At 57.4% G+C, this 24084-nt stretch overlaps 1 protein-coding gene across 4 annotated transcripts in view; it reads left to right on the forward strand.

Moving 5' to 3' along the window:
* The first annotated feature begins 13029 nt into the window (after window positions 1–13029).
* The window catches only part of ACOT7 (acyl-CoA thioesterase 7), a 60923-nt gene continuing 49868 nt past the window's right edge, over window positions 13030–24084 (forward strand). For 2 of the 4 annotated variants that reach the window (XR_014794300.1, XM_084875832.1), the window contains exon 1: window positions 13030–13181. Coding sequence is in view for 2 of the 4 variants with exons in the window: in XM_084875832.1 (XP_084731958.1) it covers window positions 13051–13181 (131 nt within the window). In the remaining 2 variants the exon portion in view is untranslated. Of the gene's footprint in view, window positions 13182–19129; window positions 19474–24084 lie in introns of those variants that run through there. The other 2 variants (XM_084875831.1, XR_014794301.1) reach the window with 2 other exon arrangements.

A 24084-nucleotide genomic window follows, 5' to 3' on the forward strand; every position in this document is an offset into this window, starting at 1 on the left:
GGAAACATCTACAAACCACGAAGCCCAGACTCCGCTGAGTCTCCCCTGGCTCGCCTGGAGCAGGAGCAGAGTAAGCTGGGTCTGCAGAACCTCCCATCATGCCTCAGGGCAGCCCCAGAAGCCGGCGGCGGGATCCAAGGCTCTTCCCCTTCCCGTGCGCCACCTCCTCCTCCCACCGTCGAGGCCAGATTGACTCTAAGAACATGCCAGGCTGTTCTAGCCGGCCCAGTGGTTATTTCCTTGGCTTTACTACTTGTCTGGACCCCTTCCCAGTGTGGCCCTGCCTCTGGGCGCCGTGTGTGTGTGTGTGTGTGTGTGTGTGTGTGCGCGCGCGCGCGCCCCACGTGCGTGCCAGTGCGTGTTCCTGTGCCCATGTCCCTTGCAGCCCTGCAGAGAGCAGCCCTGGCGTGTGAAGGGGGTGAAGGCAGCCGCCAACTGTGGGTTCCACGTGAGCAACTGGTTTCACTCTGGGTTTTGAGAGGCGCTGGCAAAGCTCAGGTGTGGAAAGCATCTGTCATAAAGCTCTGAAAGGTTTCGGTGGCGTGAGAAAGGCACCTGAGGGAACGCCCTGTGTGTGTGTGTGTGTGTGTGTGTGTGTGTGTGGTGTTGTGTCACTGGAGATCCACTGGAGGGCAGCAAAGAGCAGGGTCTGCGGCTGCTCACCGACCCACCTGTGAAAGGGAGACTGGCTGAATGGGTGCCCCCCTGCTGGTCTGCGTGGTGTTCAGGATGCTGAAACCCTAAGGAGCCCAGGACAAAGTCTGCAGAGAACGAGGAGCTGTTCTGGACCCCAGAAACCAGAGCAGGCCCAGGTGCCGCGGGGACTGCACTTGGAGACCCTTTGTAAGAAAACATAAAGTAGCTGAAACTGGTTTGGCTCAGTGGATAGAGCGTCGGTCTGCGGACTGAAAGGTCCCAGGTTCGATTCCGATCAAGGGCATGTACCTTGGTTTCGGGCACATCCCTGGTAGGGGGTGTGCAGGAGACAGTTGGTCGATGTTTCTCTCTCATTGACGTTTCTAGCTCTCTATCCCTCTCCCTTCCTCTGTGGAAAATCAATAAAATATATTTAAAAACAAACAAACATAAAAGTAGGTATTAGACTTAGCATGAAAAGGAACCCTTACTCAGAACAAAAAATGTAAATCACAGCAAACCAGGGCTGTCTGCAGGGGGGCGATCCCAGTCCAGACACACAGAAATGCTTTTTAAGAAAACCTGTCTCTAGGTGATTGGTCATTATGCCTCAGGGCATAACAGATAATTAGCATATTCCTCTCTCATTATATAGGAAATTCGTGCAAGGAAATGGGGTGGGGGGGTTGTTCCTCAGCCCAGCCTGCACCCTACCCTCTCCAATCTGGGACCCCTCTAATGCCTGGGAAACCCAAGCCTCTCAACTGCTCATTGTATAATAGCTGCAGCCATCTTGGTTGGGATTAATTTGCATACTCACTCTGATTGGCTGATGGGCGTGGCTCTAGCGGAGTGGTGATTAATTTGCATATTACTCTTTTATTAGGTAGGATAATTGGTTTCAGAGAGGAAGGGAGAGAGAGAGAGAAACATCAGTGATGAGAGAGAATCACTGATGGGCTGCATGTGCCACACTGGGGGTTGAGCCCACAACCCGGGCCTGTGCCCTGACTGGAATTGAACCTGGGACCCTTCCACCCACAGGCTGACGCTCTATCCACTGAGCCACACCAGGTAGGGCAGGATGGCTTTATTTTGTAGCTTTGCACATCTCCTTGCTGTCTGCATCCCCAAAGCACCTGGCTCCCAGGTCTGCCTCTGCACTCAGAGTTGTGATATGTGTTTTGGTTGAAGGAAGTGAAGAAAATCTAGCCTCATCTATACTAATGAAAGAGTGATAAGCTCATTAGACCCGGAGACCTTCCACAGACCTTCCAGACTTCCTTCCGGACAAAGCCAGGGGCTTGGCTGGCCTGCATACCGCCCCCAAAGGGCCCTCAGCCCCTTTCCCAGGCTAGCCACGCCCCCTAGCGGGGACCCTCACCCCGATGGAGGCCTGGCCAGACTGCAAAGACCATCAGTCCCTCACTCAGGCCAGCCCTGACTCCCAGGGGGACCCCCACCCTGATCTGGGATCCCCTTCAGGGCAGACCAGCCGGCCCCCACCCGTGCACCAGGCCTCTATACTAACAAAAGGAAATATGCTAATTAGACTGGAAGACCTTCCGGGAGACTTTCTGGATGTCCTTCTGGACAAAGCCATGGTGGCAGGGCCGAGGCAGAGGCGGTTAGGGGCGACCAGGCTAGGGGAGGGCAGTTAGGGGTGAGCAGGCCAGCAGGGGAGGCAGTTGGGGGTGATCAGGCAGGCAAAGGGGGGCAGTTGGGGGCAGGCTGGCAGGCTGAATGGTTAGGGGCGATCAAGCAGGCAGGCAGGTAAGCTGTCGGGAGCCAGTGGTCCTGGATTGTGAGAGGGATGTCCAACCATTCGACCCACAGGATCAGGCCTAAATTGGCAGCTGGACATCCCCGAGGGGTCCCAGATTGGCGAGGGTGCAGGCTGGGCTGAGGGACACTCCCCCTCTCCCGGGGTTGTTGAATCTCCCCCCATCGCCCCACCACTTGCGCCCCAGATCAGCCCTGACCGCTGGCCAGGCCTAGAGACCCTACTGTGCACGAATTTCATGAACTGGGCCGCTAGTAAAAATATATAGTTGAAGTCCAGTCAGTGTGGCTCAGTGGTCAAGCATCAATCTATGAACCAGGTTTGATTCCTGTTCAGGGCACATGTCAAGGTTGCTGTCTTAATCACCAGTGTGGGACATCTACTAATGAATAATTCTCTCTCATCATTGATGTTCTTATCTCTCTCCCTCTCCCTTCCTCTCTCTGAAATTAATAAAAATATATTTAAAAAAAAAATACGTAGTTCACCCAAGCCAGTTTGGCTCAGTAAATAGAGCATCTGCCTGAGGACTGAAGGTTGCAGGTTCCCTGGGCCTGGTCGGGGTGTGTGCAGGAGGTAACTGAGCCATGTGTGTCTCTCACATCGATGTTTCTCTCTGCCTCTCCCTCTCCCTTCCACTCTCTCTAAAAATCAATGGAAAAATGTACTCGGCTGAGGATGAACAACAACAAAAACACGTACGGTAGTTGGGAAAGGGAGGGTTTGGAAAACAAGCCACCTTTTCAGAAAGCTGTGGATGTTTTCTGTGGAATCGCACAACACGCCGCCGTGTCTCCAAGCGGCTGCCCTGGGACCCTGAAACCCCCCGGTTGTACCACTTCCTGCTGCTTCATGAACCCGCTCGGACCTTGCTGGCATTTTGAACGACTCTCCTGCCCTCGTGTGTTTATGGAACAGCATGTGTTTACTCCTCTGACAAACATCAGTCCCGGAGTTACGCAGATGCTCCGAACAGTGACTCATCACAGTGTCATCACCCAGGTGTCGCTTCTGGAAAAACCCAGGAATGTAAATTTCCAGTAAGAAGCTGGTTTTTAAAAGACGAGTATATATTGAACTGCTATTCATGCCCTGGCGGGTTTGGCTCAGTGGACAGAGCGCTGGTCTGCGGCCTCAGGGGTCCCTGGCTGGATTCCAGTCAAGGGCACGGACCTTGGTTACAGGCTCCTCCCCAGCCCAGGCCTGCTCAGGGCATGTGCAGGAGGCAACCGATCCATGTGTTTCTCTCACATGGAAGTTTCTCTCTGTCTGTCCCTCTCTCTTCCACACCACCAGCTTTTCTGGGTCTCCCGCTTAGAGAGCAGCAGATCACGGGACATCTCAGCCCCCATAATCATCACGTCAGCCACTTCCTATAATCTCATAACCAATATCATCTATCTGTCTGTCTGTCTTTCCATCCATCTATCTAAATATAGACTGATTTTTAGAGAGAGAGGAAGGGAGCAGGTGAGAGAGAAACATCGATGTGAGAGCAGAACGTGGATTGGCTGCCTCCTGCACCCCCGCTTCCCCTACTGGGGATCAGGCCTGAGGCCCTGGGCATGTGCCCTGACCTGAAATCCAACCAGCCACCTTTCCGCACGGGTTGCTGGTTGGACAAAACCCAGCCAATTGGTTTTGTCACCCTGGAGAGCCCTGATTAATAAATAATAATAATAATAATAATAATATTAACATTAATTAAAATTCTGGAGTAGCCGCTTTAATATCAAACAAATACATTTCACACATGAAATGTTATCAACCATAAAGTGGGACAGTTCCTGATGATACGTCACTTTATCAAGAAGACAGAAGTCTCCCTAACTGGATTGGCTCAGTGGATAGAGCGTCAGCCTGCAGAGTGAAGGGTCCATGTTTGATTCCAGTCAAGGGCATGTACTGGAGGCAGCTGATCGATGTTTCTCTCTAATTGATGTTTCTAACTCTCTCTCTCTCTTCCTTTCGGTAAAATCAAAATATATATATATATATATATATATATATATATATATACACACACATACACACACACACACACACACACACACATATATATATATATATATATATATATATATATATATATATATAGACAGAAATCCCAATTGCACATGGGCTTAGTACAATAATTGGGCTTCAAACGATAGACAAAGTAAAAACTGACGGTCAGATCCATTATAGAGAGCACCTCCACCTCCCATCGGAGTGATGGGTAAGCCCGCGGCGGGACATCGGAAAGCTGGAGAAGAGTAATGCTCTCCGAAGGCAGGAGGAAAGTGCTGGCCCAGAGCCGGCAGGGAACTCTCCTGAGGCCGCACAGCAGGGAGTGCCCGAAGAGGCTCCCCCGCCTCCGGCCAGGCCGGCTGGTTGGAGAGCAGCCCTTTCCGGGCGCGGCTCCGGCGGAGGCTGCGGTGATGGGGCTCTGTCTCCAGCCAACCAGGGCGCTCGGGCTCTTCCCACGGCAGTTACCCGAGGCCTGAAACCAGCCCTTTCTCCGGGCCTGGGAACTGTAATTGCCCCGGATTTATTGCCCGCGGGGGTGTGAGAGGCTGAGCCACCTGCCTCCGCGGCTGGTGCCATCAGCGCCGGCACAGTGTGAGCAGAGGGCCTTCCTGGGGTGTTCAGTCACCTCTGGGCAGGTGGGGCAGGGGCGGGGAGGGGAGGCAGCGCCTCCAGGAAGCGCTCGGCCCCTGTGGGGAGCCGCCAGCGTCAGGCTCAGGGTGAGGCGCCAGGTGGCGCCCGCAGGGGCACCTCCCTCACCCACGGAGTGCCCGCACCGGGCACCGGGCGCGGCTGTCCTTCCAGCCGCAGGTTTCACCCACCGGGCGTGGCAGAGCTGACTGTAAGGGCTTCTCTGGGAAGGATCTATGTCCTAAACCCCAGGCTGTTTCTCTTCTCCGCAGATGACCCATTTGTCCTTGGCTACAGTCCGCTCTGCAAAGGGGTCACAGACTGGGGATCCCTTTTAGGTCTCTTTTTTTTTTTTCTTTTTTTAATATATTTTATTGATTTTTTACAGAGAGGAAGGGAGAGGGATAGAGAGTTAGAAACATTGATGGGAGAGAAACACCCATCAACTGCCTCCTGCACACCTCCCACTGGGGACGGTACATGCCCTTGACCGGAATCCAACCTGGGACCCTTCAGTCCACAAGCCAATGCTCTATCCACTGAGCAACACCAGCCAGGGCTAAGGGCTTCTTCGGGAAGAATCTATGTTTGTCCTAAACCCCAGGCTGCTGCTCTTCTCCGCAGGATGACCCGTTTGTCCTTGGCTTACGGTCTGCTCTTCACTGAGGGTCCGTTTTAGTTTTCCTTGGAGTCCTTCATTCTGGGGCCACAGCCTTAGGGCGTGGTGTTTTCTAAATCCTCACCTGAAGACTCATTTTTTAAATTGATTTTTATTTTTTACTTTGAGAGCGAGGGGAAGGACAGAGGGAACAGCCTCTACGTGAGAGAACATCGCTCAGCTGGAATCAGACCCCCAACCTTTCGGCGCACGGACAGCCTCCACCCACGGAGCCGGCGGCCGGCGCAGGGCTGGGCCCCAGGTGTGCAGAGTGGGCAGCTGAGGGCAGGGCGTCTCCGGAGCGGCCCACCGTGGCCCCTGGGAGCCGGGGCTGCACTGCCGGCTCCACATCCGCCTCCTGCGGCAGCGTCCTGGGCCCGCAGTGCACTCGGGCCGGCCTCTCTCAGAGGAAGCCCCGGCTTCGGGAAAACAGCCACAGCTTATTAACGTGAGAAGAAGCAGCTGTGAGCAGAGGCCCGGCCCCTCTGGCTGCGTCCCAGCCCTGGGGTGGGGGCAGGGCCCCCAGAACCGCAGGCCCTTTAGCCGGAAGCCCAGCATGCACTAGTGGGAGTCTTCTTCCTGGGCTCTGTCCAAGGTGACCCCATCCCTCGGGTCACACATTCCTGCAGCACCCGCCCCGGGCAGCTTGTCTGCACCCAGAGCTAGTCCACAGCCCGGCTCTGTGCCAAGACATCAAATTAATCCCTCCTTCCATGCCCGAGGGCAAATACTATAATATTGTCTCCCCTTTTCTCTGGATAAGGGAACCAAGGCCGGAGGAGTGAGAGTTAGCCCAGAGCCTGCGGGGGGTCCATGGGGGGAAGGGGACAGTATAAGAGGTCTGGACCAGGCTGCCCCCTGCCGAGGCCTCACCCTGGCCCAGGTGGGGGGCACGTGCCCTGCGTTCCTCAGGCCTCTGGTTCGTAGCTCTGAGTTAGAAATACAAACGCACACAAAGCCCAGGTTTCCTGCTTAAACTGGGACACTCGCTATGTGTCAAGGCCCTGGGTTTACCAACAGCTGGAACGCCGACTGCATCTCATCCCTCATCCGCCCCATCTCTGAGGACCTCACCGACGGAGCGGCTCACCCCAGGCCCCCCCGTGAGGCTGGTGGGAAAGGAAGAACAGGGATGCAGAAATTCACCCACATCGGCTTGCCCGTAGCCATCCGGCTCACACTTCCCTAAAATGATAGAGGAACCGGGTCCGCGGTCCCACCTCCCAGGTACCTTAAAGCTGTGCCTCTGAACAGATAGACAACGCGGGGCGCGTGCCTGCGGTCTGAACAGGTCACTGGAAACCTGTTCACTCCGCGCGTGGTGACAGCCCTCCCCCTCCCTTCCAGAGGGACCACTGTGGTTGGTTTGTTTATTATCCACGTTAGAGAGAGAGGAGGGGGGATGGGAACATGGGTTGCTGTTCCCCTTATTGACGCGTTGATTGGTGCTTCTTGTCCGTGGGCTGACGGGAGATGGAACCACAGCCCTGGTGCTGGGACACGGAGCTCGGGCCCTGGGCGGGGACCGTTCTTTTCTGTCACCAGCACTGCCTTGCTTTCCTCTACCTGACCACCCACTTCTGTTTTCCTCACAGAGAGAATGACTTGTTCTTAGCGAATCGTGCTTTCAAACCGTAAGAGGAAGTTTGACCGGAGAGAAACAGAGGTGGCAGAAGGGAGCCGGCCAGGCCGCGTGGGCTCAGGAAGCAGGTCAGGGAGGTGGGAGGGCCCTGGGAGCTGAGGAGAGAGAAGGCAAAGGTAAGGGGGGGGGGGGGGAAAGAAGCGTGGGAAGGACGAGGGAGAGCACGCTGTGCTCAGCACATTTCAATGATGCAATGTAGTGCCAGCAACTGGAGCCACCGTGTTCTCCACTAGATCCTCAGACCTTTTACCACCTTCGCCCTCCCCCCATCCTGGCAACCACTCTCCTGTTCTACGAGTCTGCCTTTAAAAATGTTTTTAGCCAAAACCGGTTTGGCTCAGTGGATAGAGCGTCGGCCTGTGGACTGAAAGGTCCCGGGTTCGATTCTGGTCAAGGGCATGTACCTTGGTTGCGGGCACATCCCCAGTAGGGGGTGTACAAAAGGCAGCTGATCGATTTTCCTCTCTCTCATTAATGTTTCTAACTCTCTATCCCTCTTCCCCTCCTCTCTGTGAAAAACCAATAAAATATATTTTAAAAAAATGTTTTTAAAAACATTTTTATTGATTTTAGAGAGGAAGGAAGAGAGAGAAACATCAATGATGAGAGAGAATCACGGATCAGCTGCCTCCAGCACGCCCCCTACTGGGGAATGAACCTGCAACCTGGGCAGGTCAAGGGCACCTGCCCAGGTTGCAGGTTCATTCCCCAGTAGGGGGCATGCAGGAGGCAGCTAATCCGTGATTATCCACTCTATCCACTGAGCCAAACCCTCTAGGGTGATCTGCCTTTTTTTAGATTCCACATTCTGAGTTATAAGTGAGTAGTGACCTGGTGCACAAAATTCGTGCACATTAAAAGGGAATTAATTAGAGGAAATATTTTAATATTGCTATTTGCCCTTTCTCTATAATAGAAGTGTCAGAGATGAAAGAAAATTAGTAAAATGTATATGAAAACCTTCCTCCTGTCAGAGTCTGGGCACAACACGGGACCCAGAGTCAAGTCTCTGCCCACCTACATGCTCCTCAAAATTGCATGAGACCCAGACCTGGCCGGCCCCCACCCCCATTGGGCTAGATCCAGACCCGACCAGTCCACCCTTGTCAAGCCCCCCTAGGCAGAGGTCGTAGCCTCAGGTCCCCTGGCCCAGTGCTGGGGTGGGGGCACAGCCTGAGGTCCCCTGCCTGGTGCTTGGGCGGGTGTAGCAGCCTGAGGTCCCCTAGCCCAGCACCAGGATGGGAAGAGTACCTTGAGGTCCCCGGTCAAGCCCCACTGAGTGGGGATGTGGTCTGAGGTCCCTCTACCCAGCACTGGGGGTGCACCTTGAGATCCTCTGTCAAACCCCGTTGGGTGGGGAGCACAGCCTGAGGTCCCTTCAACCCCTGCCAGGTGGGGCAGCGCAGCCTCAGGTGCCCTGGCCTGCTGCCAGAGTGGGGGGCGTGGCCTGAAGTCCCTGTCAGGCCCCACCTGGGAGGGGGCATGGCCTGAGGTCCCCTAGCCCAGCACCAGGACAGGAAGTGCACCTTGAGGTCCCCCGTCAAGCCCTGCTGGGCTGGGGGGCGTGGCTTGAGGTCCCCTGACCTGGCACCGGGTGGGTGGGGTGGCCTGAGGTCCCCCAGCCTGATGTCAGGGCGGGGGGCACGGTCTGAGGTCCCCTGTCAAGCCCTCCAGGGGCGGGGGAGGGCGTAGCCTCAGGTTCCTGCTGACTGCTCCTAAGGCTCCTGCTGAGAACTTGGCCTCAGCTGTGGGTGCAGCCATCTTTGTGACGGAGTGATGATCGATTAGCATACCCTCTTTATCAGATAGGATGTCTCCTGAGTTATAAATTCAAACTTAACGCAAATCCAATGGGGCAAATATTGTTGTTTCCCCATCCCATGCCCGCTCCCCCTAAGAGAACCAAGGCACAGGGGAGCGAAGAGCCAGGCGGTCAGTCTTCTGTCGCCACGGGGTGAGCCACGGAGGCAGAGGGCTGACTGTGCGCTCACCTCTCCGTCCATCACCTGCAGGAGACCGGGGCGGCCTGGGACCGGGCTGTGGTGAAAACCCTGCCTGGAGCCCGAGAGCCGGAGAGCCGTTTCTCTCTCGGAGATAAGGGCTTTGCTTCCTGCCCATGCACACCCAGGGCGGGGCTGTGAGTCAGACCGGGTTCTGCCGGTGACTTATTGAGGAACTGCCAGGCTGGTTTCCTCGGCGCTACCCCAGGTACCTCCTCCCCTGCACACGCGTCCCCTTCTCCCTCAGCCCCGCCAGGTCCTGCTCCTCCCGTGTGGCAGCAGCACAGCTGCCTCCTGGACCCTCTTTCCTCAGCACTGCGAGTCTCCCTGTTGTACGTACACGTATGTGAACTCCATGGATCTCCATGGCCACCGGCCTCTCCACTGACGAGTAGACTGCAGTTCACCGGCCCAGCCACCGAGGGTGGGCCTTGAGTCATTGCCAGTTGGGGGTCGTTACAGTGTGGCTGTGAACCCCTCGGAAGCAGGTCCGGGTGCACTCACACTGCTCAGACACAGGAAGAATGCCTAGAAGTGAAACTGCTGGGTAAAGGGTAGGGTTATCTTCAACCTCAGTAACTGTCTTTAGCTACCTTCCAAAGAGGGGGTAACAATCAGTTTCCTACTTCAGAGCTCCATGTTTGATACTCCTATTGACATGAAAATAGAAAATACTGAGCAGCCCGGCCGGTGTGGCTCAGTGGTTGAGCATTGACCTATGAACCAGGAAGTCATGGTTCGATTCCCGGTCAGGGCACCTGCCTGGGTTGTGGGTTCGATCCCCAGTGTGGGGTGTGCAGGAGGTAGCAGATCAATGATTTTCTTTCATTGTTGATGTTTTTATTCCCCTCTCCCTCTCCCTTCTTCTCTCAAACCAATAAAAACATATTGAAAAAATAATAAAATAAAACACATGAGCTGTTAGATGGTAAAAATACAAAAACATAGAAATGAAAAGTAAAGGCCTTACCTCCTAGTCCTTTTCCCCAAAGGTTACCGGTTCTAACAGTTTCTTTAGTATCTTTCCATAAATATTAGAAGAAATTATTTAAATAATATATTTAAGTTTTTAAAAAATATATTTTATTGATTTTTTACAGAGAGGAAGGGAGAGGGATAGAGCTAGAAACATCGATGAGAGAGAAACATCAATCAGCTGCCTCCTGCACACCCCCCACTGGGGATGTGCCCTTGAACAGAATGGAACCTGGGACCTTTCAGTCCGCAGGCTGACGCTCTAACCACTGAGCCAAACCGGCTTTGGCAATATATTTAAGTTTTTAAGATGACAGTTTGTGGATACTGTTTCTAGTCCAAAGAGATTTTGCAAATTAAATATCTGCTGCTGTTAAATATATCTCTGTTGGAAGCTTCCTACTGGGCCAATCATTTGTAAAATATTCATTGAGCACCTACTATGTGCTAAGCACTTTTCTAGGAACTTGGGATATGGCAATGAACAAAATAGTGAAAAACTCATGCCCGCCTGGAACACACATTCCAGTTGGGGGAGATACAGTAAATAGGTGAGTAAAGTATACGTTAAATGCTATTAAGTGCCAGGAGAAAAATAAACCAGGGGAGAGGATAAGGCATTGTTAGGAACTGTAATTAAAAATATTATTATTATTATTATTATTATTATTTATTTTTTTAGAGAGAGAGAGAAGGGGAAGGAAGAGAAAGAAACATCGATGAGAAATATCCATCAGCTGCCTCCTGGACGCCCCCTACTGGGGATGGAGCCAGCAGCCAGGGCATGTGACCTGACTGGGGAATCAAACCAGTGACCTCTTGGTGTGTGGGATGATGCACAATCCGCTGAGCCACACTGGCCAGACAGTGAATTGTAATTTTAGAGGAAAGAACTGAGGGTGAGCTCTGTGGGCCCCTGGGGAAGAGTGGTCCCAGCATATTTGAAGGACAACCAGGGAGGTCAGAGCGGCTGGAGCTCAGTGACCAGGGGGACAGTGGCAGAGGCCAGATGTATGGCAGATTTCCGAATGCCACGGTCACCCCATGCTAGACTTACCTTGAATGCAGAACCAGCAGGTGACCCCCCCCGCTGGTTCAATCATCTGCGATCAGTGTGAGAGGGACAGAGTGTCCAGAATAACTCTCAGGTGAGCTGAGTTCTGGGATTTGAACCCGCTGAGCCGGGAAGGCTGTGAGCAGCACACGTCCCAGGGAGCATGAGATGCCTGCACACACGCTAACCCTGACCTTAACCCTAACCCTAGCCCGGCACAACCCAATGAGCTGTGGCCTAGGCGAGAGCACCGGAGTCTGGGATTTCGGGGAGGGGCCAGGGCCCCAGGTGTGGGGCAGGTATCGCATAGATGGGACCCAAAGCCACGAGACAGGGGGACCTCGAGTGCGAGCACCTCTGCCCCTCCCCAGGGCCCAGAGGGCCGCAGGGAAGGCGGAGCGGCGTGGCCGGGAGAACAGGAGTGTGTGTGTGTGGGTGGGGGGGAGGGTGGCAAAGGAGAGACGTTTCAGGAGAGGTGTGGGGGTGCTAGCGTTGGTGGAGGTGACGCAAGACGGCTTCTGACCTGCACTGTTGGATTTAGCAACTTGGAAGGAATTCGTGATCTCGACAACTGAATTTCAAAACCCAGAGGGAGTGGGTTCCTGAGCGCTGGGAGGGTGGGGGAGAGGGTGCCTGTATGAACAGCTGCGGGAGAAGTTTTTCCAAGAGGGATGGGCGTGGCCCAGTGGGTTAGAAAGTAGGAACGCCGCCCCCCCACCCCAAAATGGGAAGGAGAGACTGTACGGAGAGGGATCCTGTAAGCCCACCAGCCGAGGGTAAGAAGAACCCAGGGTGAGTTTGCTGAGGGACTGGTTCCCCATTTCCATCCTCCGGAACCGAGGGCAGCCGCACCATCCACGGCGGACAAATGGGAGCCGCTAGTCCCGCAGCCTCAGGCTCTGCAGAACCCAGGCCCCGGGGCCCTGCCTCTCCGGCCGGTGCAGCCCCGGGCCTCCCCGCGGGACCCGCACAGCAGCTCGGCCCGCACGCCGGTCCACGGGAAGCCGCCTCCCACTTCCTCTCGGGTGCATTTTATTTTATTATTTAATTTTAATTTAATTATTGTATTGTACTTTATTATTATTTTAAAATATATATATTTTATTGATTTTGTACAGAGAGGAAGGGAGAGAGAGAGTTAGAAACATCGATGAGAGTCATCCATCAGCTGCCTTTTGCACACCCCCTACTGGGGATGTGCCCGCAACCAAGGTACATGCCCTTGACCGGAATCAAACTCGGGACCCTTCAGTCCCCAAGCCGACGCTCTATCCATTGAGCCAAACCGGTTTCGGCTGTATTTTATTTTATTTTATTATTTTATTTTATTTACTATTTCTTTTCGGGGCTCATTTTAGCCTGCGAGACCCGAAGGAACACCCCAGAGACCGAGCGGCGGGGCGTTGCGGCCGGAAGCCCCCAGAAGCCCCCGCACAGACACGCGCCGCGCGGGGCGAGGCCGACCCACGCGGCCCCACCTCGCCGGCGCCGCCCAACCGCCGCCGAACCTTCTGGAAGCGGCGCCCCGCCGCCGGCACGGGAGGCCCGAGAGGCCGGGGGGCGGGGCGCGCGGGGCGGGGGCCTGGGCGGGAGGCCGCGTCCGATTGGCCGCCGGCGCGCAGGCCCCGCCCCCGGGCGCCGGGCCCGCCCTTCCCCTCCCTCGGCATGGCGCGACCCGGGCTCATTCATTCCCCGCGGGGCCTGCCGGACACCTGCGCGCTCGGGAGGCCGCCCGCCGCCGCCGCCAGCATGTCGGGCCCCACCGGAGAGACCCCGTCCGCCATCCAGATCTGCCGGTAAGCGCGGCCGGGGCGCCGGGGCGCCGGGACCCCGCCCGGCCTGCCCCGCGCCCGCCACCTCCGGTCCCTCACCGGCCGCCGGGCCTCCGGCCGACCCCTCAGCGGCCGCCGCTCCGCCCGCCCTCACCTCCGCCCCCGCGGCCGGGCGCCCGGGGATGTGCCGCAGCGCCGGCCGCCGCCCCCGCCGCCCCGCCCGCCGGCCCCCGCGCAGCCCCGGCGGCGCCGGCCACGCGGGCCGTTTGCGGGACAATCGGCGGCGCCGGCTCCGGGCGGGGGTCGGAGTGTCGCCCGCCCCGCCCCGCCCCGCCGCCGGCGCCCCGGCCGCCTCAGGCCCCCTGGCCCCGGTTCGGTGGCCCTCTGGGCGCGGGGGCCCGCTCGCTCGCGGCTCGGCGTCCGGAGCTCGGCCAGCCCCGGGATGGGCGCCCCGTGGGCGGCGGCTGCGGGGTCCGGTCCCGCCTCGGGCACCTGCCCGGGTCTGGGGAGAGCCGGCGCCCACGGGAGGGACGGAATGCCTCCCCCTGGAGCAGCTGAGGGAGGGGATGGCCCGGCGCTGGCAGCACCGCACACAATGGGGCCCGCAGCTCCCACCCCGCTCCCTCCGGGCCCCGTGCGGAGGCCCCGGAGGAAGCGGAGCGGGGAGCTGGCTCATTGCCAGGACGGAGGGCGGCCTCCGGTGGCTCCCCATCCCCGGGGGCAGCATCGGGAGCGGCCGCGGGTCCCTGAGCCTGAGCTCAGGGTGGGCAGGGCCCGGGCGGCCTCCCTGGCGCCGGGCCTGCAGCAGGGCCTGTCCTGCGCAGGCACCACTGGCAGCGAGGGCCTTCCTGCCTCGGTCTGGGCTGGATATCACACTGGACATCGCTCTGACCTTGGGTCCAGCCCAAATGAGCTTCCTGTGGATGTTGACATCTGCCGGGGAGAGTAAGCGCTGGCTCCGTGGGGCGCCCTGACCGCAGACCTCCTTCTGGCCCAGCCCAGCCCAGGGCCGTTACTGACCTCAAGGTCAGGTTTGGCTTTTCTGGGGAGAGGGATCTTTGGGGGGCCTTGCTCCATTGCTTTGTTACTGGCCGTGGGTCTGTCTGGGCCCCACCCACTCCCAGTGCCAGGGGCAGAAACAATAGGAGTGTCTGATGTTTGGAGACAGGCCCCCTGCGGGCTGGGTGACCTTGGGGTCCGTGCTGTGCCCAGGGCTTGCACACATAGCCCTCGCCTCACTCGGTTTGCCCACCTCCCCTGGGAGGGAGGCCGGGTCTCACCACCCGGCTGTGTCAGGAGGAGGCTGAGTTCGGGAGACCCAGTGCCTCTGTAGGTCATCCAACCCCGAGAGCCGGGACGGCTCCTACCAGGCTCTGTCCCCAGCACAGTTCTTTCCACTGCACCCCCTCCTCCCCAGCAGAGGTCTGGTTTCAGTCTGCGTGGAGCGCCAGGCTTTTATTCACTCCTGATGCTGATGAATAGCAGTACCTTTCCTTCCTTCCTTCCTTCCTTCCTTCCTTCTTTCCTTCCTTCCTTCCTTCCTTCCTTCCTTTCTTTCTTCCTCCTCACCTGGGAATATTTTTTCCATTGATTTTAGAGAGAGTGGAAGAGAGAGGGAAAGACAGAGAGAAACTTCCATGTGAGAGAAACACATAGATCGGTTGCCTCCTGCACATGCCCTGAGCAGGCCTGGGCTGGGGAGGAGCCTGTAACCAAGGTACATGCCCTTGACCGGAATCCAGCCCGGGACCCCTGAGGCCGCAGACCAGCGCTCTGTCTACTGAGCTAAACCCACCAGGGCATGAATAGCAGTTCCGTATATACTCGTCTTTTAAAAACCAGCTTCTTACTGGAAATTTACATAAGGCTCTTAACCAGTGTTATCCCCATAAATTTAATTTAATATGAATAATTAGCCCTGGCCGCATGGTTCAGTTGGTTAGAGCGTCATCCTCTACCAAAAAGGGTGGATCTGATCCCAGTTGGGGCACATGCGAGAGGCAGCCAATCAATGTTTCTCTCTCTCCCTTCCTCTTGGTAAAATTAATAAAAAATAAAATAAAACCAAATATTCTTTAAAATATTAAACATAAAATAAAAACACACCTGAAATTTATATAATGTTCTTAATCAATGTTACCTCAATACACTTAATTTTGAAAATAATTATTTAGAAAACCCCAGCTTCAGCAGGTGCTGGATTTCAGTAGCTCAGACTCACGTGTGCACAGCCTGCCCACCGCCATGCTGTCCGGGCGACCCCTGCACAGTCACGGCTCATATGTCTCTGGCCGAGCTGGCTGGGTGCTGGCGGGATACCGGGCTGAGGGTGCCGGGCGGGATACCGGGCTGAGGGTGCTGGCGGGATACCGGGCTGAGGGTGCCGGGCGGGATACCGGGCTGAGGGTGCTGGCGGGATACCGGGCTGAGGGTGCCGGGCGGGATACCGGGCTGAGGGTGCCGGCGGGATACCGGGCTGAGGGTGCCGGCGGGATACCGGGCTGTGGGTGCCGGCGGGATACCGGGCTGTGGGTGCCGGCGGGATACCGGGCTGAGGGTGCCGGGCGGGATATCGGGCTGAGGGTGCCGGGCGGGATACCGGGCTGTGGGTGCCGGGCGGGATACCGGGCTGAGGGTGCCGGCGGGATACCTGGCTGAGGCGGCTCCCGTGCCCAGAACAACTGCCAAAGTGGAGGCCGTGATGAGGCTGAGGTCACGAGGACGTGGCCCGGAGAAGCCCCGGGAGAAACACTGGGAGCGCGGCCACCTCGGGGTGGGGCCCTTTAAGGACACCTGAGCTGACCCCTGTTTGGAAAGAGGAGCCTCCCGGCCGGACAGCCACGCCCGTGAACTTACCGAGTGTCACTGAGCTCCGAGGAGCAGGGCCCTGAGGAGGGACAGGGCCTGGAGAATGCGGTCCCTGCCCGGGGGCTCCCCAGTCCCTCGGAGAGAGCGCCCCTAGCCCCTAGCCCCACCGTCCTACACAGTTAAGAGTAGTTAATGCTCTGGCTCCTGAAGGAGGTGTCGAAGGGATAGGGGCTCTAAAGGCTGGTGAGGGCAGTGGTTAGCGCCAGCTTTGCAGCCCCAGGCCTGGATATGTGTCCACCCTCTGCCTGTTTCTCGTGGGTGGTTCTGGGCGCTAAAGAGAAGAAAGTGCATCCGCACCTGGCAGCACAACTGGCTCCTGGAAAGTGAATGGCAGCTCTTTTTGTGGGAAAAGTGGGACGCAGGCTCAGGAGGCCAGTGTCCTGGGTTCGAATCCCACTCTGCCTCATGTGGGTGTGCACCTTCAGGACCTTCCTTAACCCTGTGAGCTGGAGATCACAGGATGAACCCTTTGGCACAGAGCCCGGCATTGCCCACGTGAACGAGGCTCACAGAGGGCGCCCCGAGGCTCACAGGGGGAACCCCGACCGCTGAGGGTCCAGCTTTGGGTGGCCAGGCCGCTGTGGGGCGCTGCCCCTCCTCCTCTTGGCCCCACCCTACAGATGCAGGTTTGGGGACGGCATTTAAACTCTCAGAAGAGCATTTTTCCTTTGGTTTGCTTTGAGGAATCATAATTGACGTTTAGTTAGCAAATTGCACTTGTCCTGGTCGCACTCAGTGTGTGGAGTGTTAGCCCGGCTCTGTCACTTACCCCGGGGCCAGTGAGGCTCACAGCCAGAGACTTGGCTGAGGAGGCCGCCTGAGGATGCCCTCTGCCAGCTGGAGGTGCCCTCTGCCAGGCGCCCTGACGCCCTGTCTTCCACGGCTCACCCCAGGCAGGTCTGTGTTGTGTTTGTGTAAGTCCGGCTGAGGGCGTGGCCTATGGCAGGTGCTGGGTGCTGGAGGGGTGGGCGAGCGGTGTGGCTCCCTCAGGGACGTGCAGGCTCTTTGGGGACCGCAGCCAGCTTGTAGATGGAGGTGGGCCGTGGCACGGCCCAGGCCAGCAGCCTGGAGCCCTCTGTGGGTAGGCCATGTGCAGGCTGCAAGGTCATGGCTCCGGATGCAGGTGCAGGAGGAGGTGCTGGAGGCAGGGGCTCGCTGGGCCAGGACAGCGGGAACGGCCCGGCCTCAGCAGACACGCCGGTGACACTGGTGCGTGGGCTGGAGGGGAGTACGCCGTGGGGTTGGACTTTCTGGGCTCTGAATAGGGTTTGCAGCGGAATTAATGGAAACAAACCTAATTTACAGAAACCACATTTGGAGGTAGCATTCTGGAACATTCCATAAAACAATGCAGCGCCTGTGGTTGGGAGGCTGTGCTGCTGGCTCTCCAGGCTCCTGTAAGTGGGCCAGCGGCCGCACCACCTGACCAGCTCCCTGCCCCCAGAGGCCACGCGCGCTTTCTCGGGGACGGGGCTCCGCCGGAGGGGCCGGCCTGTGACACCCGGACACCTGCTGTCTCCTGAGGGGGTCCTGCGAGGGCACGCTGCCCTGCATCCTGGCTCCTGACAGCTGAGTCACCGAGGAAGCCGCTCACACGCAGGCTGCCCCTGCAGAGAAAATCCCCAGCAGCAGCTTTAAAACATTCCCGAGGCATTTGTAGTCCCTTGATGGTTATGATATTAAGGGACTCATACTGTATTTTAGTGAGTCTTTAGCTTTTGTTTATTTTAAACACACACACACACACACACACACACACACGTATGATTTTTTTTTTTTCCTTGAAAAAGAAGGGAGAGGAGGAGAGGGATAAATTCATCAATGATGAGAGAGTCATTGACCGGCTGCCTCCTGCACGCCCCACACCAAAGATCGAGCCCACAACCCGGCCTGTGTCCTGACCGGGAATTGAACCCTGACCTCCTGGTTGACAGGTCAGCGCTCAGCCACTGAGCCAGCGGCCAGGCAGGCCTTTATCTTTAGAGGGACCGGCGGGGGGTGGGGGTGTATGGATGCTCAGCTGTGACGTCTGACGTTTTCTCGAACGCTGTGGAAGGGGAGCGTGGGGGCAGAGGAAGCAGAGCCGATTGTTGGAGCTGTTTGGTGGGGCGGGAGCCATTTCCTTTGCTCTGCTCACAGAACCCTTTGGTGCTTTCCACAATTAAAGTGAAAAGGAGAACGCGTCTGCTGGGAGCTGAGAGCCGAGAGCCGCTCCTGAAGCTGGGCCTGTGGGTGTGTCTCCACTCCTCCGCCCCTGCAGCCCAGACCCAGGGCCTGCCGCCTGTGGCCCCCTGACAGCCGCTGGCGGTGTGTGTGTGTGTGTGTGTGTGTCAGCGGGGGGTGGGGAGGGAGGTGCGGGTGTGTGTGTGTGTGTGTGTGTGTGTGTCAGCGGGGTGTGTGTGTGTGTGTGTGTGTGTGTGTCAGCGGGTGGGTGGGTGTGTGTGTGTGTGTGGTGTCTTCCAGCCCCGTCTGGTTACTCCTACCCAGAGGCCTGGTGGCTCCTGCTCTCTCAGCCTATCAGACACCAGTGTTGCGACTGGTTCTTGCCATTGCCAAATGTCATTCAGTGATAACCATCGGGGAACTTTGAGAGTTATTACTCACAGGATCTGGAAATGCGCAGCAGGCCTCAGTGAGGTCGGGGGGTGGGGCAGGGGGAGCGGGCCAGCTAGGGGGCCAGCCTGAGCGTGAGGCTGGCCGGTTCTGCTTTTTTTGTGTTCGCTGCGGTGGACGATGAGGTAAGAGGGAGAACTTAGAGTCCGGAGAGGAAAGAACAAGTGGCTCAGATGGTCAGAGTGAAATCAGCCCCGATCTCAAACAAAGGACCTGGCGGGCGAGGCCGGGCTTCTGCAGCCTCCAGCCCGCTGGCATCATGCTTGAAGCGGATGGATGCCTCCCGGAAGTGGGTGCCCTGGCTGGCAAAGCCCCGGCCAGGCGCTGGCATTACCCACAGTGCAGACCCCTTCACCTCGCCTGTCTGATCAGTATCTCTGGCCTGTGGGTGCGGCTGCCGCCTGGCACAGCGTTCTTGGTGGCTTTGGTACAGCCCCACCTATTTCCTCCCCACTGGCTGGCCGGGCCCTGCTCTCTGCCTCATTTGCCTGGCTGTGTGACTTCAGGCTGAGTCATGAGCTCTGCTTGCATCGCTGGCCTGCCAGCCAGGAGCATCCTGTAGGCCCTGCTGCCGAGGGAGGGCAACCCCGAGGCCTCTGGAGACCCGCCCAGCTCCCGGAGGCAGGGCCGCTGGAGACCAGAGGGACTGGGAACGGGCCTCTGGCGGGATGAAGCTGCTGGCCTGGGCGCCGCGCCTCCGCCTCCGCGGGCTCTCGGCCAGGCGGCCGCCTGCCTGGAAGGGTCCGGGGCCCCGGGGCTCCGCAGGGCTGGGGCCGCCGTGCTGGGCCCCGGTCCGCGCTTTTGGGAGCAAGATTGGACCCCCTGACTCTGTGAGGTAGGGTGACCTGAGCCCGGTGATGCCGGCTCCAGCAGATCATTCTACCTGGGAGGGGGTGGGGCCCCCCCGATCAATGCCCGTGGCCCAGTGATTAGAGCGTTTGCCTATGGACTGAAGGGTCCCAAGTGTATCCAGCGCATACCCTGTTGAGCGTTTGTGGAGGCAACTAATAGATGTGTCTCTCTCACACTGATGTCTCTCTCTCTGTCCCTCCCCCCTCCCTTCCACTCTCTCTCTAAAAATCAATGGGAGAATAGCCTCGGTGAGGATTAACAAAAATAATACGTACAGCCACATCACCGTGCTCCGGGACCTGTGACTGCGTCCGAGGTGGGCGCCTCGGTGACAGGCCTCCGGTGGAGTCTGTGCTCACTGGTTCCTCCTCGTCAAACTGCACGGAACTGTGGGCGGCCAGCTGCTGGCTCGGAGCCTTGGCTCCCGGGAAGGGGGATAATGTGGCCAAATAGGAATGGAATTGCTGGGTCATATGGTAATTCTGTGTGGAAGTAAGAAACATTCAAACCTGTAGAGAATTTTGTTATTTTATTTGAGCCAAACTGATGACTGTCAGGGAGGCAGTTTTTGTCGTCGTTTTTTTCTAATATCTTTTTATTGATTTCAGAGAGGAAAGGAGGGGGAGAGAGAGAGAGAGAGAGAAGCATCAGTGATGAGAGTGAATCATTGATCGGCTGCCTCCTGCACCCCCCACACTGGGAATGGAGCCTGCAGCCTGGGCCTGTGGCCTGACTGTAACCTCCTGGTCCACAGGTGGATGCCCAGCCACTGAACCACGCCAGTTCCTTTATGGTTTACGTTAGGAAGGAACAGAGGAAGATTCCGTGAAGGGAAGGCAAGGCAGGATTGGAGTACGGGATACGGAACAGATGAGCGCTCCCTGAGGGCTTGTATTCTCTCCAGGGTCGTTGTTTCCGCATTTCAGCCGAGATGGGGCGTTCAGGGTGGTCTGGCCGGAGACTGTTTCCGAATTTCAGAAGTCTGGGAGCCTGGAGGCACAGCACAGGGAGTTCCAGGCCTGAGGCGGACACCACCGTGACCTGCCCCCTGCCCGTTGGAAACTTAGGATAAGATCACCGGAGGTCACTTTTCATGAACCTGTTCCTTTGCCCGCAGAGCTAGCCTTTTTAAAAATATATTTTATTGATTTTTCACAGAGAGGAGAGGAGAGCGATAGACAGTTAGAAACATCGATGAGAGAGAAACATCGATCAGCTGCCTCTCGCACACCTCCTACTGGGGATGTGCCCGCAACCAAGGTACATGCCCTTGACCGGAATCAAACCTGGGACCTTTCAGTCTGCAGGCCGACTCTCTATCCACTGAGCCAAACCGGTTTCGGCTGTGCTAGCCTTTGAGGAGTTGCCGTCTGTCTGCCGGAGGCTGCTTCTCTCCACGCTCCCACCAGCAGCCTCAGCCTCAGAGCCCACCAGGGCCCCACGCTCCCCCAGCACTCCGCTGTCCGTCTTTTGGGTCTCAGCCTCCCTAGCGGCCGGGAAGTGGCGTCGCACTGTGGTTTGGTCTGAGCTTCCCTGATGACTAACGATTGCGTACCTTTTGTGAGCTCAGGAGAAACGTCTGTTCTCTCCACTTGCTCTCACTGGGCTTATTTGTCCTTTGGTGACCGGGAAACCCGGTGGGCTCGGCTGCCTGTCGCGATGCCCAATAACGGAGGCGGGTGGAATCCTGAGGCTTACAGAGAGGCCAGCCAACCAGGAGGACGGCGCTCACAGCATCCAACCTGTCCTCCAGCAGGTGCGGGGCCGGTCCCACTGGGGAGTGGGCTTGGACAGTGGTCGGCAAACCGCGACTCGCGAGCCACATGTGGCTCTTTGGCCCCTTGAGTGTGGCTCTTCCACAATATACCACGGCCTGGGCGAGTCTATGTTGAAGAAGCGGCGTTAGAAGAAGTTTAAGTTTAAAAAAAGTTGGCTCTCCAGAGAAATTTCCATCGTTGTGCTGTTGATGTTTGGCTCTGTTGACTAATGAGTTTGCCGACCGCTGGGCCGGGGAGGCTGGGAACGGAATGTGATTACAAGCGGTCCCGGACCGGCAGAACCAGCCATTGTTCCCGGTCACCGGTGAGGAGGGGCGGCGTGGCTCCTGGTGGGGTCGGCCTGACCGTGCTTCACGCTCTGCCCGCGGGCACCATTGTCCACAGCGGGCCACCTCCTCCTCACTCGCTCCGGTCACCGGCCTGCGGGTGCACCGGCCTGGGAAAGGAGACGCGGAAAGCTCAGCCCTGTTCCCGGAGTCTGTGTTCCAGGACTTACAGGTCTGGGAGTACTTTCAGATGAACCGGGTGCTCTATCAGATTATAAGTCCCCTCACTTTTATTTTGAGGTGGAGAATTCCTTCTATTGTAGATAGTGTACGAGATACAAGTTTCTTCTCAGCGGTATGATTTGCAAAGATTCTCTCCCATTCAGTGGGCTGTCTTGTCACTTAAAAAACATTTTTTTAAAAAAATTTCAGAGAAGAACTCTGGGGGGGGGGGGAGAGAGAGAGAGCGCGCGCTGCTTTGTTTCGATGATGTCCTCCCAAGGCCTCACACTCTGGCAGTGGCCACGCCCACTCTGGCCAGTGGTTTCTGTTCCCAGGTGTAACTGACAGAAAAGCACCTTTCCGCCTGGCCGGTGTGGCTCAATGGATAGAGAGTCGGCCTGTGGGCTGAAGGGCCCCAGGTTCGATTCCAGCCAAGGGCACGTGCCTTGGTTGCGGGCTGGATTCTCAGTAAGGCGTGTGCAGGAGGCAGCCGATCAATGATTCTCTCTCATCATTGATGTTTCTATCTCTCAATCCCTCTCTGAAATCAATAAAGATATCTTTTAAAAAGAGAGAACATTCTTCTATAACATCACAGATATGGGAGAAGTAGTTGGTAGAAGACATGGGCTTAGGAAGCGAGTTGCAGAGGCAAAGGAAGGGCCCTAGAGCTTGGAAGCGAGGAAGGTGATGGTGACTGACGTGCCAGCGAGATGGGGGGGGCGGAAAGGCGTGGTCTGCTCCCAGGATGCCTCTCTCACGGCGGCATATCCCCTGTGCACGTGACCGCGTCTTAGTGCCCTTTAACCCGTGGACACCGGCTGCTCCCAGCCTGGCTGCTCTGAATGGCACTGCGTGGCCATGGTCACGTGTCTTTTTAGTGAGCGCTTTTTCTTCAGGTAGATACTCAGAAGCAGGGCCTGGCAGGTGGCTCGGTTGGTGCAAGTATCATCCCGTACACCCAAAGGTGGCGGGCTCAGCTCCCGGTCAGGGCATGTATCTGGGTTGCGGGTTCACCCCCAGTCGGGACACCTGAGGGAGGCATCCTCTCCATGTTTCTCTCTCACATGGGTTTTTAAAAATCTCTTTCTCTCCCCCCCTTCTCTAAAAATCAATGAGAACGTATTCTCAGGTGAGGATTAAAAAACAACCCAGTCCTGCCAGTGTGGGTCAATGGTTAGAGCATCGGCCCACACCAAAGGGTCGAGGAGGGTTTGATTCTCAGTCAAGGACATATACTTGGGTTGTGGTTTCTCCCCACTCCTGGTCAGGGAGCGTGGGGGAGGCAACCAGTTGATGTGTCTCTCTCACATGGATGTTTCTCTCTCTCTTTCTCTTATCCTCCCCCGACCTCCTCTCTCTGAAAAGCAGTGGGGGGAAATGTTCTCGGTGAGGATTAACAAAACCCCCACCAGCTCAGAAGAGGCATTGCCAGGTCATACTGCCCCCTGGCCCCGAGCCACCTGCCTCCGCACGGCCAGTCGCGTGTGAGTTCTTGACTTCGTCTGGGAAGGATTTCGCAATAGGAGCCCAAGGACTGCGATGTTTATTGAAGCGGACAGGAAGTGAGGCGGGCTTAGGGTGGATGGGCCAGGAGAGCCAGGCTGGCTCCTGGGTCCGGGAAACACGGGAAAGCGTGGTCCGCGGGCTGCGTGGCTCCCGGGAAGCGGGCCACGGGAAGGCGGCGAGCCAGGGCGGGGTGCGGGGGCCCCCTGGAGAGGAGAGGAAAGGGCCTGGAGGCTGGACCAGGGCAGCCTGGAGGAGCCACCACTGCCTGCTGCTCCCCGCGGCAGGTGTGTGTGGGGGGGGGCGTTGGAGTTTGGGGAGAAAAGTGATGCACCGGGAGGAAGGGAGCCTGGTGCCCGCAGAGAGCCCTGGGGTCGCACCTGTCTCCCAAGGTGGGGTTTCAGGGGGTCTGGGGGGTCACTAGCTTTGTGCTCAGGAGCCAGATGAGACGCCTTTCCTTGACTGCGTCCGTCCGGGTGTGGTTGGCACAGGGCACCGAGGGAGTGTCTGTGCCCTGCTTCCTGGCGGGTGGTGTGAGCTGCTCACCCGGAGGGAGGAGAAGTGGAGCTTTCACTCCCAAGTGCCCTCGAGGAGGAGACAAGTGCGCCATGTGCTCGGTGGCCGGAAGCGGCGTGGCCCGGAACCGTGTGTCTCAGAGCCCTGTGCCACGTGCCAGGCTCCCTGCTCTCCTGTGGCACCTGGCGGCCTGTGGGGGCCCCGGGCTGTGGCGCAGAGGCTGCACCAGCTGCCGTCCCTCAGGCCGCTCCTTCCCTCACCCAGCACCTGGGCGCTGCCTGCTTTCTTTCTTTCTTTCTTTCTTTC

The sequence above is a fragment of the Pipistrellus hanaki genome (genome assembly GCF_964339955.1).
Source record: "Pipistrellus hanaki genome assembly, chromosome: 2".
Taxonomy (NCBI): domain Eukaryota; kingdom Metazoa; phylum Chordata; class Mammalia; order Chiroptera; family Vespertilionidae; genus Pipistrellus; species Pipistrellus hanaki.